This window comes from Temnothorax longispinosus, chromosome 4 (genome assembly GCF_030848805.1).
Source record: "Temnothorax longispinosus isolate EJ_2023e chromosome 4, Tlon_JGU_v1, whole genome shotgun sequence".
Taxonomy (NCBI): Eukaryota; Metazoa; Arthropoda; class Insecta; order Hymenoptera; family Formicidae; genus Temnothorax; species Temnothorax longispinosus.
The window spans coordinates 4,435,313-4,450,740 of NC_092361.1; the positions used below are offsets into that span (position 1 = coordinate 4,435,313).

The following is a 15,428-nucleotide window of genomic DNA, read 5'->3' on the forward strand; positions in this document are numbered from 1 at the left end:
GTTGGAAAGAAAAAAGTAAAAGAGGGAAAAGAAAAAAGTAAGTAGATAAATATCAGAGACTTAAAATGGATTAACGTTTTTTATTAATCTTAAAATATTCGTAATTAACATTTTTTTTTTTAATGGACCGCGAGTGATTTATTGATATTGCGAGAGATGTCGACGTTGTAAAATATTAAACCTATTCAAGGGGTGTCAGAATCGTTATTGCGTGTGAAATGTTGTGTGCCTTGAATTGAATTCGACTGTGTATTCAGAATAGGAGCACGGAACGCGGTTAAGTGATCGGATCAATCATTCCTCGGATTCGTACGCGAGCGCATGCAAAAAGACGACGAGGTATGCCGCCAGCCAGCCTGCGAGGTCGCAGGCGGATGTTGACAGGTATGCCTGTTGCATACGTCGGTTCTCAACGAGCGATACGATTATTTATAGCGTGCTGTACCGAGAGATATGTATCTCTTCAGATCACGCCTTTTCTTCTAGCGTTCATAAATTGTAACACTCGGTCGATGTTCCGTCGTTTAAATAGTTACATCCTGTGCAATGTTCTATCTGTGTTATCAATCATAATTTTACATAATATTAGAATTGAACATGATCTTCCGTATATAGTCAAGATAGCAGCAAGATTACATGCAATGTTATTGTGGTATTAAGATTCGATTGTTACGTGTGAAATGCACGAATATACGTTTTAAATGCGGATATTGAATTTTCTTAAAGATGCAATATATTCCATAAATCAGTTTTTCTCTTTTGCAGAAGATCCATTCTCAGCTAAAGAAACATTTAAGTAGTTCAGTAGAAACAGCAATATATTGGGAAGATACACTGTTGTAATAAAATAAGAAATCAGGCAACCAACGGAATGCTTTATATTTCTTACAAGCTAAAGCATTGGCATTAGCATGTCTTACAATTAGATAATGAATCGGGTACGTGAATCTTGCGGTTCAGCCTGAAAGCCGATTGTGCAAGGTGCGAAAACATTTACGATTGACGTATCACGAAATGCATTGTATAACAAAACTGTTGCGCGTATATCAAATTAAGGAACGCGCGTTTTCCAACTGCGTATAACATTGCGACAACGTCAATTTATGATTCTATCAACACCGCGGAAAAATCAGCTCGCGTTCACGTGTCGCCCTGTTCCCTTGATTGATAAAGTCAGTAATCGTCGTAGCCGCTATTCGCGCCGTCGTCGTAAGACAGGGTGCCCGACGGGTCGCCGTAATAGCCGTCGTGGCTGTAGACACCGGGCTTGTAAATCTGCGAATGATCGAACGCGACGGGTGTCGCGGAAGCTATGTGATTGTAAGCTGCGAAATGCGCGGCCCTCGCTCGGGCCACTTCCGGCGTGTCTACCACGCGACCCTGAAAACAAAAGGAAGAAAACAATAAAGAAAGCGCGGCATATTAATATCCACCTTTTAACGTCTGCGGCCTTCCTCTTCGATACGATGTTATCAAATTATCTTCAAATTAATTACTGTAATTTCCACTTACTAATTGAAAAATGTATAAAATTTATTTTTAAAGGTTTGCGAAATTTCAAGTATGTAAATTATAGTGAATAATACTTCTTTATTATTAATATTCAAAATCTAAAATTAACACCTGATCAAGTCATTGAAATCAAGTCAAGCGCAACTACAAGAAATGTGAAGAAAAGTGGAAGAAGGATTTTATATTATTATTATGATTATTTATTATTAAAAAGGCTCAAAGAAGAAAAATCAATCAAATAAAATAAAAAGGTTTAGTGCCATAACTAGGTATTCGTGTCGATGTATTTAATACGAATTAATATTCACAGGCGTCTCGGTCCGTAATCAGACCATCTTCAGTGTAATTTACGAAAGGAACGGTAATTAAAAATTATATAAGCACGCAAAGACGCATTACACGCAGCCTATATTCTAATGCAATCTTATAAAGTTATGAAGATCTCCCGATTCTCCTTATCGATACGTGTTTCTCGATCGTTATTAATAACATAATGACAGTTTACAACGTGTCTTATTATAAAGAACATTTGAACCATTTTTATTACTGCTTTCACTTTTTCATTTTTGATATGTTCGCACGCGGGGAATTTGATCTACGCTTTATATGATTGCGTTAGAATATAGACCGCGAATAATGCACTTTGCGTGCTTATATAAGTTTTAATTGCATGTTTCTTTGTTTTAATTACATGTGTTCTTTTGTAAATTACACCGGTCTGAATACAGAACCGAGACGCTTGTGAATGTTAATTCGTTGATCATCATTATTAAATTATAGTTCAAATCTTCAAGAACTCGAAGAAACTGATCTAAACCGAGTACACTTTTAGGATTATTATTTTCGGAAATTTTTGAAACTGTGCACCGTATCGAAGTTAATTGTTCACTCAACTGAATGGGATAAAAATCTTACGTCGCGATCTAACGGGGCAGGTGGCCCGTGATATCCGTATCCGTTGTGGTACATTTGATGACCGACCGATACGGGTTTTACGTATCCGTGATAGTCCTCATTTTCCGCGTAGGAAGCCACGCCGTGCGGAACTCTCGCGGCAGCTTCCGCCACGGCGGCGAGATGCGCCGCTTTGGCATGCGCCACTTCCGGCGTGTCCCTGACTCTGCCATCGTGGCCTATGGGCGCCGGTGGTCCGTGGTATTGATAATGCGTCGGCATAGCCAAAGTTATGGCAACGGTGGCGATTAAGAAGATCTATGAACATAAAAACGATTAATGTGTGTGTGTGTGAAGACAGCATTTTTCGATATTTCAGCAAAATGATTTTTGAATACAAATTTCGTGGTTTTGCGATTCTCATTGCAGATTTTATCGCAATTCCGACAGTTCGTTTAATCGTTAACGATGATAACTTATTGATACTTGCTCAATAATTTCTTGATTGACTGCTAAAAATAGTTGTAATCCAACAAAATCACTTACCAAGGACTTCATTATTACGTTCAAGTCTGAATAGAAGTGTCACCGTTTTCTAACCATCGAGAGCAAAACACTCGGTTTATATACAATCGGTGATATAATCTTACCTAACAGCGTCACCCCACCAATGGTGAACACCGTTCGGCAAATATTCGTACAACTGATCGTTCGATTTTTACGAAATTGCGTCAAAATTCTCGATATTTTCGCATCAATGGTGCGAGACTATATTACGGAAATAAATGTAATGTTGTATTAACAGCGGTCTAATAAAAAATAATCTTAATTAAATAACAGTATTAATGAAACAAATATGTTTTAATAAAATGTCATTAAACTCTTGTTTCAATTATAAGATAATTGTTGTTAGCTAACGTTGTTGATACAACATCTTTTTTTTCCGTGTGCAGGAATGTGTAATTAATTTAATCACAATTGTTTATATCAACAATCCAAGCGGCGCCCGTGTAATTTCATTTCGTTGATCGAATCATTAATCTTTTGTTAGATCTCGCAACAAAGGATCAGATATATTTAATTGTATCTGATGTAATTATAATCGGCACTCTTATTGTTCTTCAAGTAAACCGCGATGGCTCATTAAACAATTAGACGCAGTGCTTTTACGTGGCGGAATTTAATTCGCAGTGCAAGATAATCGCGAATCACGTTACGGGTTATTAGAGAACCTGTATTTTGTTATACGATATTTATTAATTGTAGTCAGGAGAATGTCAATGTCGACGAGTAATTTCAATATTAAAGGGGACTAACGGGTTTTTTTCCTCGTGGACAAGTAAATTGACAACGTTTAATCTTTACGTTAGCTTCGTTAATAAACGCGATGTCGAAAAACTTGCGATTAATCGCTCGTCTCGATAATCTTCCTGATTTATGTCGGGGCTGCAATCTTGAATCTTTCCTCGCGGAACCGTTCGCTCGGCAATCGGGATCCCGACGAGATGCAGGGTCGATCGGATACGTTCCCATCGGCGCTGACACTTTTTTGCCGAGCCCAATTGTACAACATCGCTCGTAGAACGTTCGCGTTTTGGCGCAATCATATAATTCCGTTCTTGCGGGCATTCCAAGCCGCCCCTCTATCCCTCCCCCTTTTCACCCTTTCTCGCTCCTTCTCTCTGCTTCTCTCCCTCTATCCTATCTGTATCTCTCACTTTTTGTTTCCAACTTTTTCTCGTTCTTTCTCTCTGTCTACCGCGATTTTTCGATCTCTCTTTTTATCGCGCAAAATGATCGCCCCGATGTGTCTCCATTTCGCCTTTCAAGCGAAATGAACCAAACACGAAAAAACGCCTCTTTCGCGTTTTTGTTATCTGAAAATCAAGGCGGCCCCATGTTGTAAAACGTTCCGCGTTTACGCTATAATATTTAGTACAGCACGTCTGTACTAGTTGCCCGCGTATCGTTCGCCGGCTATATAAAGTCTACGTGGCCTGACCGTACAGACAGAGATTCGCCTGATCTCGAATAGACGCGCGCAAGTATGAAGTCCCTTGTAAGTACACGGATATTCTATCCCGATCCTTCTTATTTTCACAATTCTTTATTAACAAAAGTATTATATTAATTATCATATTTAAAAAAATTATTATTTTTTAATGATAAACCCTTTTAGCATTAAAAAAGACAATAATATAAAAAAATTTAGATTGAGACAACATTCTGTACTAAGTTTATTAAAATTAAACTTTCTCACGCAATGAAAAGACTGCTTTCACATCTGAATACAATTTTTGCTTATTTTGCTTGTAAATTTTTTTGCAGCGTACACCAAGAGACTTTTTATAACTATTGTTATCGCTGTCTTCCATATTTTCCTCCTTTTATCTCAGGATTCTTTCTCAGGATCTTTTATCACAGATAAATCTCTTCGTTCTTTCATCAGATTGTCCTATCGTGCCTCACGCTGTCGACGCTGGCTCTGCCGACGCATCACGAGCCTAAGCTGTATCACGTGGGACATTACTATCACGGACCACCAGCCCCGCTGGCCCATGACGGCCGGGTGGTCGACACGCCGGAAGTGGCCCACGCCAAAAAGGCGCATTTCGCGGCGTACGCCGAGGCGGCTGCCAAAGCGGCGCCGCTTCACGTTGGATATTACGCAGGCGGAGGTCACGACGGGGGATACGCCGGCGGATTTGACGGCGGATTCGACGGGGGATATCCCGCGGGCGGAAGTTACATCGGTTACGCCGGCGGACACCACGGCGAATACCAGAGCAAGTACCACGGTCCACCGGCGCCGCTCGGCAAGGACGGACGAGTCGTAGATACGCCGGAAGTGGCCCACGCCAAGATCGCGCATCTGTCCGCCCACGCCGAGGAGCTGGCCAAGCATCTGCCGTACGCGTATTCCTATCCGCACTTCTCATGATGAACACCTTGTCGAGGGAATACACCAAGGAAGGACCATTAACTCTCATTGCTTTCATCAATAGCGACTTCTTCAAAGAATTGTGTCGACGCGCATCTTGTTATACGCTCGCGTTGGCGGATGTGCATCTCGGGCAACATAAATATTATTTCATACACGCTAAAATATAACGACACGAAAATAACAAATATACAACGTGTGAGTAAATAACAAATATAATGTGTGAATAAATAACAAATAAAATATAACGTGTGAGTAAATAACATTCATTGATTTCCCTCTCGTACAAATCGAAGGTATCTCGTAAGATTCATTATTGCTTCGAAATAATTATTAATTTCGTAACGTAATAATTTTCAATGGAAGATTACGGAAATTAATTATATACTCGATTTTTGTATCTTTTGATGTTTTGATATCTCCGTGCGTTTCTGCCTTTTGAATAATATTTATACAGCAGAGTGCAAATGTTTTGTTTCACGCGGTTAGAGTGCATAAGAATTTTTCCTCGCGGTTCTGCGGTGAGAAGTGCTGACGACGTGCCGAGCTCAATTATGGTTCAGAAGCACGAGTTCGGTTGCCGATCGTGCGTATCGATCACTCACGATCGACTGCCACTCCGTCAAGCTCGACTAAACGCCCAAACACGTCGGTGTTGCGCGCGTTGGTGACAAACGCGCGCAATTCCTTTCAGATCAAACGTACCAATAGGGCTTGATCGATGAACTGGCCAAGCGGCCGGTTGCGACACCGCTATCTCCGTTTTAGTAATTCAACAACTATTGTTATCGCCATCCGGTGACATACTATTGTGATTGATACGACACGTGCGGATAAATAATCCCCATAAACTGCGGAGCATATAGTGGGTGTAACTCGTTGCGTGATCGTGGCCTAAAGATAACGGCACGTGAGATACAATCGTAAATCGGTCTCGCGGGCTGTTATCTGTTGCTTTCAATAAAATGCTAATGAAAATTTACTGAAAACTTCACCCATAGTACCCATAATAATCGATCATATATCGTATATTTGTGCAAATAAAACAAAACTCATTTCTCATGCTTTCAATTCTCAAAGAAACACTGTTAAACATTAAAAGATGAAATTTAAGCCAATACCTAAATTAAATAACATTTTGTTATTTTTAACTACAACATATTATGTGTAAAAATATATTATTTTAACAAAATAGTATTTTTTTAATTGATATAGTTAAATTAATTGTTTTATTTTATTATTAATTAAATTGTTTTAGTTAAATCAACAATATATTGAGCAGTGGCGACCTATAAGAATGGTTAAAAATGACTCAAATTGAGTATAATTTGTCACTACAAATTTAACAGTGAAAAATTTTTAGAAGAAAAGTAAAGTATCTACTTCTAGAAAAATTTGGATAGCACACAGAGAAATGTTTCTTTAGATTTAATAAATTTTCTTAAATCTAAAGAAATGTATGCATAAATTTCTTTAAGATTTAAGAAAATTTATTAAATCTAAAGAACATTTCTCTCTGTGCATAATACATTTAATCGAGAAATTAAATATGGACGAAATAGTAATTGAGTGAGAATCTCGGACGTTCTTTGCAAAGTGACTTTTGTAACTTCTCGATTTAATTCCTGGCGCCGCGTTTGAAGAGGCAACGATGCTGGGAATGGAAAGATCATTGATCTCGCGGCATCAGCGAGATCACTTTGGCGAAAGCCGGCGACTTAAATGACTGCGAACTGCATCCGCGGGTGACGCGCATAGCGGCGCAGCATCTAGCCGAGGTGTGCATATTTTACTCGCGACACGAGGTCACGGGACACGCGCATACGGGTGCCATTGTTAACGCACGGCGTAAATGTTACGGGGCACGGCGTGGTGTGCAGTTAAGGAGAACGTTTTTCCTGGGTGTGGTTGTTACCCCGCGAGTCGATCGCGCCAAGTCAGGCGGGGCACGGGCAGCCACAGCACGCCCGATCGAGACGCTCGTACCCCTATAAATTGCACCACGCACGTTGATGGCGGCTGTAATGCGGATCTAAACGTGCGTGCCCGACAACCGCACAGTGTCTTGCCGAGAGATCTGAGGGCGACGGGATACCTTTGGGATACGCAGGGTGATCGCCGCGATGATGATCAGATACGTCGTGAGTATACGCTGGCAAAATCGGGGAAAGGTGCTGCGAGGCGACGTGCCCGAAATTCCAGATCGATTTTCCCGCACTTGTCATCTTGATTAATATTGAATTCTCCTATGAAATTATAATATTAGTTTACTTTCTAAATCTTATTAACTCTGAGCCTTGTTAATGTCAATAATTAGTCAATCGTTTGTCACTAATCCTTCATGTAACTCTCCAGACAACAATGCCCAAAATCGAGATATAAGACATCTTTAAGATGTCTCAGAGACGTCTTATGTCCCGATTTTGAACATTGTGTTATTTGGGTCGTTACTAACAATAAGCTTAATCAATGTCATTCTCTTCCTTTCCATATCGTGTAAAGGAGAGGACTGTTCTTCCAACGTAGTTCTAATACGCTTGCTCCTTATAAATCTAAAGTGGATGTTAATAATAAGAAACAATAACGAAAAGATCGGATGATAAGATTCATTATATTGTAGATCCTCTTCTTCGCAATGTCGAGCGCTATTCTGGCGGCTCCACAGTGGTACGGGCCCCATGCTTCCCCGGCACCTTTGGGCCCCGACGGTCGCGTGGTAGACACACCGGAAGTTGCGCAATTGAAGGCTGCCCATTTAAGCGCTCTAGCGGAGGCTAACGCACGTGCACCGAAGGGACCGGGAGCTATCGGCGCTTACGTCGGACCCAGCGGATACGCTCCAAGTGGATACGCTCCCAGAAATTACATTTCGCATTACAGGTTTGTTTCAAACACGCGTTTCTACTCAAGATCAGACTTCTCTGGCATCTCTATGTGTTCTTTTATTCAAACGCAACTAGATTAGACTTAATTTAGAAAGAATTATCTTTTTCAAAATTTTATTTTATTTAAATTCCGTTCATCTAACGAGAGCCGACCTAGCTAAACTTAACTCTAGCTAGCTATACTTATTTTGGAATCTTTATATTAATTCGCCGCACTCGGGTCCATGAGACCGCTCGACTTTGTCGAGCATTGTCGTTTTCATTTTAATTAATATTTTTAAGCTTAATTGTAACATAGGAATTGGAAATACAGAGTCTGAATAAGATGTTTATGCTAATATCAGATCAAGAAAATTGTTTGAGTTTATAAACTGAACTTATTATAAGAAAACTGAAAAATTACGTCATTTATGTGAAAACTGGAAAATCGAAAAACGTTCAAAGCGGTCTACTGGACCGGAATGTGGCGAGCTAGGGTTAACTCTCTAAAATCGTCCGAATACATCACGTTGCAGCGGACCACCGGCACCGCTGGGCCCGGACGGCCGTGTAGTCGACACGCCCGAGGTTCAGCAAGCCAAGGCCGTACATTTCTCTCTCTACAATGCGGAAGCGCGGCGCGTGCCGGCCGGTCCAGCCGATCCAGTTGCCGTTGGCGCCTACGATCCATCCTGGAACAATGGCGCCTACGGTCCCGCTTGGGACGGCCCGGCCAACAGCTACTATTAATTCGACTCCAAGGAAACGATCGGTTCAGAACGACGTACGCTTCCGCTCGTTCGGTGGACGTCGACGATCCCGGCGAAATCAATCGCGCGATCGGTCGCGCTAGACCCGCTCGTGAGATCCTCGACGTCCTTCCCAGCTACCTCAAGAATTGGAAGACTAAGACAGATATTACTAACTACCTCTCCGATCAGTTCGAACAAACGATTCTCCCTCGCCGATCTTCCGATCGCGCTTCCCAATGAACTTCCTGCCTGTATTTACAGCGTCGCGTTTCATGCATTTCCTATTTGTCACGCGCGAGTACTCGTACTTCCGGGGTATGTAGTGGAAAAAATATATATGCATATGGGATAACAGTAGCGTAGTTAACCATTTCGTGCTTTTTTGCACGGACCAACACCCTTTGATCCACTCGTCTTGAATGTTTTAAAAAAAGTTTAAATATTTAAAGTTTAAATATTATTTCTAAATTAATGTAAGTCCAGAGATTCGAATATTTTTCCCTAAAGCTCGTATCAGACTACAGATTAGGATTGAGATTGGATTGAAATTTAATCAATCAGAATATAAAGAAAACTGATCTCAAGTTTAGTGAACTTCGTTCTAATTGGTCAAAATTCAATCCAATCCTAATCCGTAGTCTAATACGGGCTTAAAAATTTATATAATAATAATAATAATTTATTAACTTCAGCTCATATGTCAAGAAGCGGACTTGATTTACAATATTTTCTTTCCCTAAGAATTTCTAAAAATTTTTGTATAAACGCCTGCGTTTTGAACGTGTTAATTCTGGCTCTTCTTCTTTGAATGAAGAGATTCTATTACATTCATTCACGGCAATCGGTGTTTCACGGCACTCACTTCGATGTTATCGTATTCTACCGTTACTCAGATCTACTTTCGCGGCAGTACGCGACACAAAAGATCGTTATCTGCTGAACTCGGTTGTTGCGTACCTCGTTATGCACGATTAATCGCGTCCTTGCTAATGGCACTAACCGTCTAGGATCACGCAGGATAATTGCCTCAAACTATCTCGCAGTCGTAGAAACCGGTTTCCTCATCGTTTTCTCTTCGCAATCGATTTTTCGTTTCCTGCTGCTAATTGACATCAAGTGATTACAGATCTATTAGTTAATCTTTAATGAGATGTTCGTTGCCATGATTCGCTCCGCACGGTGTTTTCTACGCAACCATCCGCAACGCGTCAACGCAACGTGCATTCGAATGAAGTTTTCTTGCAAAACACGCCCGATTCGCGGACGACCGGTCATGGATCACGGATCGCTTCCCTTCAAGGTGGTCTTCTTCTCGTTAGCTGTCGCTGTGCCTTTGAAAATTGACAGCCCATCGTTTAAAGAACGGTGAAACTCAAGCTATAGATTTCTGTCAAAAGATCGAAGAATAATTCTATTAATATCTGCCAGATTCTCTTTAAAACCTAACCTGATGTCGATTTAAATCGTTCGTCGCATTTGATATGTTATAAATATTTCTAAGCAATTTCTTTCGATAAAACAATATCGGATAAGTTATAATCTCATTTAAGATCAGTAGAGCAGCATGAGGGAAAAGATTATTTAATTCTACTAACAAATATCTGCCAGATTCTTTAAACTTGTCGACTAAAATTATTCGTCGCATTTAACATGTATTATATCGATATATATCATAAATCTTATATATATTATAAATCTTATAAATCTGATATATCATATCAGATCATTATATCTGATATATATCTTATATATTATAAATCTTATATTATAAATGTAATATAAAATATAATAATTATACAAATTACTATAAATGTTTCTATTATTTAGCAATTCCTTTCGATAAAGCGATATCGGATAGACTTCGTTTGAGGTCAGCGGGGCAGAGCGAGGGAGAAGATTACTTGATCTTGTCCCCGTTATAATCGACGCCGATCCGCGCGGTAACGTGAGACGGAAGAACTCGGTCGACTAGCTCGCTGATTGTTGCGCAAATCTACGCAAAACGGGGTCTCGTAATACGTAATGCCCCCCCTCCCTCCCCCTCGTACACGTAACGAGTAAGACCACGGTCGCGAACGCGCGATTGCGATATTTCCACGCAGCATCCGTCGATCTTTGCGCGCGCCCGCGGAATTTTTTAGCTCTTCTCGCGGGTAGGCGTATCGTCCGATCTTGTATCTTTATATCGAGGTCAGTTCAAGTTGCGCAGGGTAAGGAGTGGGTAGCGAGGTTGCACACTCCGTCGCGAATGAAATCGGTTCTTTTTTTCTTCCCCCTCGAGGAAACGCCTCGGTGACAGAGATCGACGATTTCTGGCGATCTTGACGTAAGTTCATCAACGCGCTCCGCGATGACGTCACCTTTGGCTCCGCGTCATTTCATTCTGGCGAATCTCCGAGTCTGAGATTCTCCGATACTCGTAAACTCGTTCACGATCGATTCATCCTTCTTGCATATTCCGCATCGGTTTACGAGTTACGATTCCTGACCTTTTCGCAGCGGAGGTATTCCGAATCACGATGTGCACAGGTTCGTTCTCGAGGAACGAAGCTATTATTCCGCTCCCTCGCTCGTTTCTTCTCACGTCTTTCGTACACTGGTGACCTATGTGGCAACATCCACAACCGTAACGCGAGATGACTACGTTTCAATAGGATTTACATGATATTTCTCAGTTCCCAGAATTAAATCGCCATTAGAGCAGCAATCCGTGTCGTGAACATCATATACGCTCGAGTGTTTCTCGAGAGATACGCAATGCGTAAAATAAAATTTTATATTATAATAATTAACGTGTTTTCCAATAAATTGGTGTCTGCGTGCGCGTCGCGCAAGCACAATACCGATTAGCTCCACGGTACATTGCGCTCCCTTTTTATTCAAGTGTCGCGATTCGGCTTACGTAAAACTGCGTGCCGCATTCGCGCCGCAATCCTACAAGACGATCGTTACGATATCGTCCCGCGGCGCGGGTGCACCGCAAAACGCAAAACTTTCCTAATCGGCCTCCCACGACGATCCGATCGCTCTCTTCTTGCTCTTCCGATTTCTATCTGGATTAAGACACAAGAGTTACGTCACGTACCGCCGCGATTTCTTCTGCGAGAAATTCTCCCGTATTTGCGATCCCCTTCGCGAATCTTTTTCTTTGCGCGTGTCAAAATATAACAAGAAATATTTAATGTATTATTCATCTTAATGTAAATTTAATGCTGCAGGCATACCGAATGTAGCGAATTAAAAAAAGTCAGTGCGACAAGATTCTAATCCGTAGAAGTTAGTTAATTGAACACATTTGCATGCATCTTTACAGTCTTGAATTAATATTTTTATGGTTTAATAGTGGTAAAGAAACATTTCAGCCGTATTTAAACTAATTGCAAGCTAGACGCAACGCAAGATCGAGAAGTAGGCCAGCACGTGAATAGGATCTTTATTAAAACTTAATTGCTTATTTGACGTTGCGCGACGACGAGCTAGAGATATTAGTCAACGTATTATTTTGCAATCATATAAATTACAAAATATCGCTCGTTAATTGACAATAAGAATAATCAACTCTTGTACCACTCTATTTTTAATTTTTTACTAATATAGAGATACAGAATTTAATATAATTAAAATCGTGCGATATTTTTATGTTAAAAATAGAAAGAGAAAAGGAGATTAAAAAATAAAGATAAGGATCATGATGGAGAGAACAAGGCTCGTTTTTTTCATTAAATCTTTCTTTCAGCAGTCTTTATATAATATATCACACTTTTTCGGAATATTTAAAAATTTGTGAGATGTACAAGCGATTGATCTGCGTGGAGCGTCGCGAAAAACATGATAAATTCGTAGGAAGGGAAAACAATTTATTCATCTAGAGCAGTATGTACAGGCACCGGAACATGTCGATCGACCGCGATCCGCTAGGTTCAGAAAGTTCCTAACAGATGCTGGGACTGAAAGTGATGAGGCTCAAAACCCGATGACGGATTGAACACTTGCTGCGTGGCGTAAGGCTGAGTTCCGGGAAAGGAAGATCCGGGGAAGGAAGATCCTGGGAATGCCCGCGAACCACCATAGTGTCCTAGATTAGGATTATAGTTGATGGGAGCAGGACCGGCTGGTGGTCCAGCATAAGCTGAAACAATATGAACAGCATGAATAATATGAGCGATATAAATGAACGATACGAATAATATGAACGATAATGAACAATATGAACGATATGAATGAATGATGCGAATAATATGAACAATACGAACGATGTGAACAATTTGAACAATAAAACACCATTTAGAAAATACCCAGAAATTTCAAGGAATAAAATGGATATAAATGCAAGAGTTATTAGAATAACTTTCAGTAGAATATAAAATGCAACAGGAGGGGAGACTATAATTAGAATAATTTTTTGTAAAATAAAAATATTCTTCAAAATGTCCTAAATCGTAGCAATTTATATTTATATTTTTTTTATTTTATTACTCAGAGATGAAAAGTTATATTATATTTCTATGCTCAAGTAATGCTGAAAACTGTTCAGTCTTCAAAATACTTTGTCCAATTTTTCCGCAATTTTCTTGTCAATCTTTCAAACTTTCACATCTTATACTTCGCGTTATGTTGCCGCGAGCGGACTTCAAAACATGTTTCTTATCCACGCCCTACGTCAACGATTTACGCCGCGGCCCACGCAGCGGGTCATCGGTCTCTTCCAGTTCTTCGCTTCGCTCACCTTGACCCTGATGGTCCTCGTTCGGGTGATCGCTCGCGTGTTTGTAAGCCCGGGCCTCCGCCTCGGCGAGCTCGGCTAGTCTGGCTGCCTTCAGGGCCGCCACTTCCGGGGTGTCCACGACCGTCCCGTCCTCGGCCAATGGCGCCGGGATGAAGGTAGTGGTCTTCGTCGGTAGCGAGTAGCTCTTCTGCCCCACGAAATTAGCCCGTGCGTTGTATTGCTGCGGTTGCTGGTAATTCACCGGGGCGTAGATGGGCGCCTGCACGTGATTAGGCGTCTGATATATCGGAGTGGGTTGCTGGTAGCTGGCCTGTCTCAGATAAGGCGCCGCGGTCGGCTGTACGGCCGAGTAGCTGTACGCGGGCGACGAGATCTGATTGTAATCGGACAAGTGTTGCTGGCTCTTCTCGTTCTGGGCCGCGCGGGCGGCGGCCTTGGCGAATTCGGCAAAGTGCGCGGCCTTCGCCTGCGCCACTTCCGGCGTGTCGATGACGTTGCCGTCCTCGCCGACCGGAGCGGGCGGCGCGTAGCTCGGCGGGACTTGTTGAGGGTGGTGAACCAGGGGATTCCCGTATGGGGACGAACCGACGTACGCGGCTCTACAAGTCGCCGCCGTGGCGAGCAGGAAAATCTAAAGGAAAACAAACGAATTGGAATAATTAGATCTTAATTCGACCTAAGAGAAGTACGTATTTATAAAAAAAATATATTATATTTTATGTATTGTTTCCAAAAAGTGTCATTTCGACTCTGAATCATCTTGTGGAAGGAATTTGATAGAAACGATGAAGTTTAGTATTGGTAGTCGTCACGAACTACCAATACGTAATCGACAGTTAATCTGCCGCTTATCGGGTCATCTCGTTGCGCGATCTCGATCGGCATTTCTCGCTAGGCGGTTTCGTTTGACCTACCCCAACCTTTCACTTTCCTTTGTCCCGGCGGGATCACTCACCAGGCCTCTCATGACAATCCAGGGGCGTGTATATCCTTCGCTGTACTCCCACACACCTTCTGCACAGATAAAAAGAGCGCTGCTGTGTCTGTCAGTACTCGCTCCCAGGAGTGAGGGACCCGGACCGGGCGTCGGTTCGGTGTTTTGTGTTCCTGGAGAACGGCCGGTTGGTACCATTTATAGTCCGCGCATTCGTCCGTCCCCTCCCACGTTGATGCGATAGCCGGCGACCTGGAGGGAGCCAGAGGTGATCGGCTAACCCGGGTGGCCCGGGAAGTTCACCGGAAAGATCGGAAAAGCTATTATCCTCCCTTTCTCTCTCTCTCTCTCTCTCTCTCTCTCTCTTTTTCTCTAGTTCTCTCTATCTTTCGCCAACCTTGACATTTGAACGCGGCTTCTGCACTTCGTGACCGGAAGCGTGTCAGTAGCTAATGATGCACTCGATTGAATCTTAATTAATAGACATAAAATCGCCATCGTTTCTTCGCAGAGTGGATTTTCATTTACTGAATTAAAGCTGAAAGACATTTCATCATTTACAGTATTTACATTGATCATCTCTTACAATAATTATTAATTTTTTAAAATTTTCCAGCAACAATTAGCGCAACGCGAATGATTAATTCTCTGTTATACCGAGTTGTATAAATCAATCTGGCATCCTTTCATCGAAAGGCATATATTTTTCACTCCTGCATGATCCTGGTTAAATCATGTCACCGATAGAAGGGATCTCGCCGTTAAAAAACAACAAAGGCATGTGTTGGTGCTAACTCACCAGCCC

The 15,428-nt window shown here is 41.6% G+C and overlaps 5 protein-coding genes across 10 annotated transcripts in view; 3 read left to right on the forward strand and 2 right to left on the reverse strand.

Annotated features, from left to right (window-relative positions):
- LOC139812023 (uncharacterized) overlaps positions 1 to 15,428 on the forward strand; it is a 227,997-nt gene that overhangs the window by 109,317 nt on the left and 103,252 nt on the right. The gene's annotated exons all lie outside the window — the stretch shown is intronic.
- On the reverse strand, positions 348 to 2,988 carry LOC139811738 (cuticle protein 2-like). Its single transcript, XM_071776109.1, has 3 exons — positions 2,953 to 2,988; positions 2,428 to 2,724; positions 348 to 1,380 (listed from the first exon to the last, which is right to left on the reverse strand). The coding sequence occupies exons 1-3, from the start codon at positions 2,962 to 2,964 to the stop codon at positions 1,174 to 1,176; spliced, it is 516 nt and encodes a 171-aa protein (XP_071632210.1). The 5' UTR covers positions 2,965 to 2,988; the 3' UTR covers positions 348 to 1,173.
- On the forward strand, positions 4,125 to 5,597 carry Cpr92f (cuticular protein 92F). The gene is made up of 2 exons (XM_071776110.1): positions 4,125 to 4,465; positions 4,856 to 5,597. Exons 1-2 carry the CDS (start codon positions 4,454 to 4,456, stop codon positions 5,345 to 5,347), a joined length of 504 nt encoding a protein of 167 aa, XP_071632211.1. The 5' UTR covers positions 4,125 to 4,453; the 3' UTR covers positions 5,348 to 5,597.
- On the forward strand, positions 6,908 to 10,644 carry LOC139811740 (cuticle protein 2-like). Its single transcript, XM_071776111.1, has 3 exons — positions 6,908 to 7,488; positions 7,968 to 8,227; positions 8,748 to 10,644. Exons 1-3 carry the CDS (start codon positions 7,471 to 7,473, stop codon positions 8,959 to 8,961), a joined length of 492 nt encoding a protein of 163 aa, XP_071632212.1. The 5' UTR covers positions 6,908 to 7,470; the 3' UTR covers positions 8,962 to 10,644.
- On the reverse strand, positions 12,670 to 15,216 carry LOC139811735 (uncharacterized). The gene is made up of 3 exons (XM_071776105.1): positions 14,645 to 15,216; positions 13,690 to 14,320; positions 12,670 to 13,092 (listed from the first exon to the last, which is right to left on the reverse strand). The coding sequence occupies exons 1-3, from the start codon at positions 14,819 to 14,821 to the stop codon at positions 12,884 to 12,886; spliced, it is 1,017 nt and encodes a 338-aa protein (XP_071632206.1). The 5' UTR covers positions 14,822 to 15,216; the 3' UTR covers positions 12,670 to 12,883.